We start from the raw sequence: 1,466 nt of genomic DNA on the forward strand, positions 1-1,466 counted from the left end.
GCCTTGTTTTTGGTTATAACGGTTAGGGAGACTTAGTCATGGAGGATCTGTAACTCCCAAAAGACCAAAAAGCTGAAATCCTGAGTTTGTTAAAACCTATTGGTTTATAGCTGCCTTTAACTGTTGAACTTTTGTTACCTTTATGGTCCAAATGTTTTATTTGCTTTACTACTCGCTTTTAACATGTTTTATTTATTCATTATTATTTTTTTTTTTATCTTAATTTGATTTGTCCTGCTTTTATTCTCCTTATCTCGCATTGTGTAATAAATGTAAATCACTTTTAATTGTCTTTGTACTGAACGTGCATCCAAATGCTACTCCGTTTCAACTGGTCCATTGCGTGACCGTGGATGTGTAGTTTTGTTCTCTTTTGTTCTTGTTTCTTTTGCCTCCATCGATAAAAAGTTGGAAAAACAGGTTCTGCGCCAAGAAAAACAAACTCTCAACCTAGGAGCCTCTGTGTCTGCGATCACATGATCAGCGTGCTGCCTTCAGTGCACGCAAGATGCATGGGAAATACAACGTTGAACCGTGGAGCACAGACAAACAACAACAAAAAACATAGACATACATGAATAATGTAAATGTGTGCACAAGCTCGCTTCTGGTGACAGAGAAAGAGTAGGTAGTTTGCATATTAATTAAATAGGCTGCTAAAGAACAACTCGCAGCGGCGAATCGATTCTCATCGTTCACCGTGAAGGCACCGCCAAAAGGGGCGAATCGTTCCAGAACTTCGCAACTCTGCTGCTGCTCGGTTGTTTCTTTCAGTCCGTTAACTTTCTAAAGCTGTCTTTTTTGAAGTAATTGAATCTAAAACCATGGCTAAAGATATGACTCTGCTGTGGGGCTCCGGCTCTCCTCCCTGCTGGAGAGTGATGATCGTCCTGGAGGAGAAGAATCTGCAGGGTTATAACAGCAAACTGCTCTCCTTTGAGAAAATGGAGCACAAGTCCCAGCAAGTGTTAGATATCAATCCAAGGGGACAGGTGGGTATAAACAAACCAAAACAAACGGTTCCATATAGAGTAACATTTCCTCAATCACGCGGAGGTAGTTGCATGTAAAAAAAAAAAAAAAGGGAAATAGACTATTGGATCTGTTTAAGCTGTAGATATTAGCTGAATCTGAATTCCAGGGACTGGTTTAACAAACGCATCTGTTTGAGCACATCATTATGAACAAAAAGATATATTAAACGCCTAAAACAGCAGCCAGGTTATAGAAAAGGAGAAATCTTGTGTAGGGCAGCCTATAGACATTATGGCACACTGCCCAGGGAGCCAAATCCTATGGGGCGCCTTAAGCGCTCTGGTAATTTCACTTTTGTTTGTTGAAATCGTAGCTACATTCGATTATTGCAAAGTAAACTTTATTGGTTAACTACCGTAAATTCTCTAATATTGGCCTGTATTCCATTAGTGGCCGGGTCTCTAATAATGGCCGGTCTCGCTGTCAGAGGA

At 40.3% G+C, this 1,466-nt stretch overlaps 1 protein-coding gene across 1 annotated transcript in view; it reads left to right on the forward strand.

The window, feature by feature from the left end:
• Positions 1-714: 714 nt before the first annotated feature.
• LOC107092615 (glutathione S-transferase A-like) overlaps positions 715-1,466 on the forward strand; it is a 3,412-nt gene continuing 2,660 nt past the window's right edge. Inside the window, exon 1 of the mRNA XM_015387191.1 lies at positions 715-992. Within this exon, the coding sequence (XP_015242677.1) occupies positions 825-992 (168 nt within the window). The 5' untranslated portion in view covers positions 715-824. The remainder of the gene's footprint in view (positions 993-1,466) is intronic.

The sequence above is a fragment of the Cyprinodon variegatus genome, unplaced genomic scaffold, assembly GCF_000732505.1.
Source record: "Cyprinodon variegatus isolate N-32 unplaced genomic scaffold, C_variegatus-1.0 Scaffold387, whole genome shotgun sequence".
In the NCBI taxonomy this organism is placed as follows: Eukaryota; Metazoa; Chordata; class Actinopteri; order Cyprinodontiformes; family Cyprinodontidae; genus Cyprinodon; species Cyprinodon variegatus.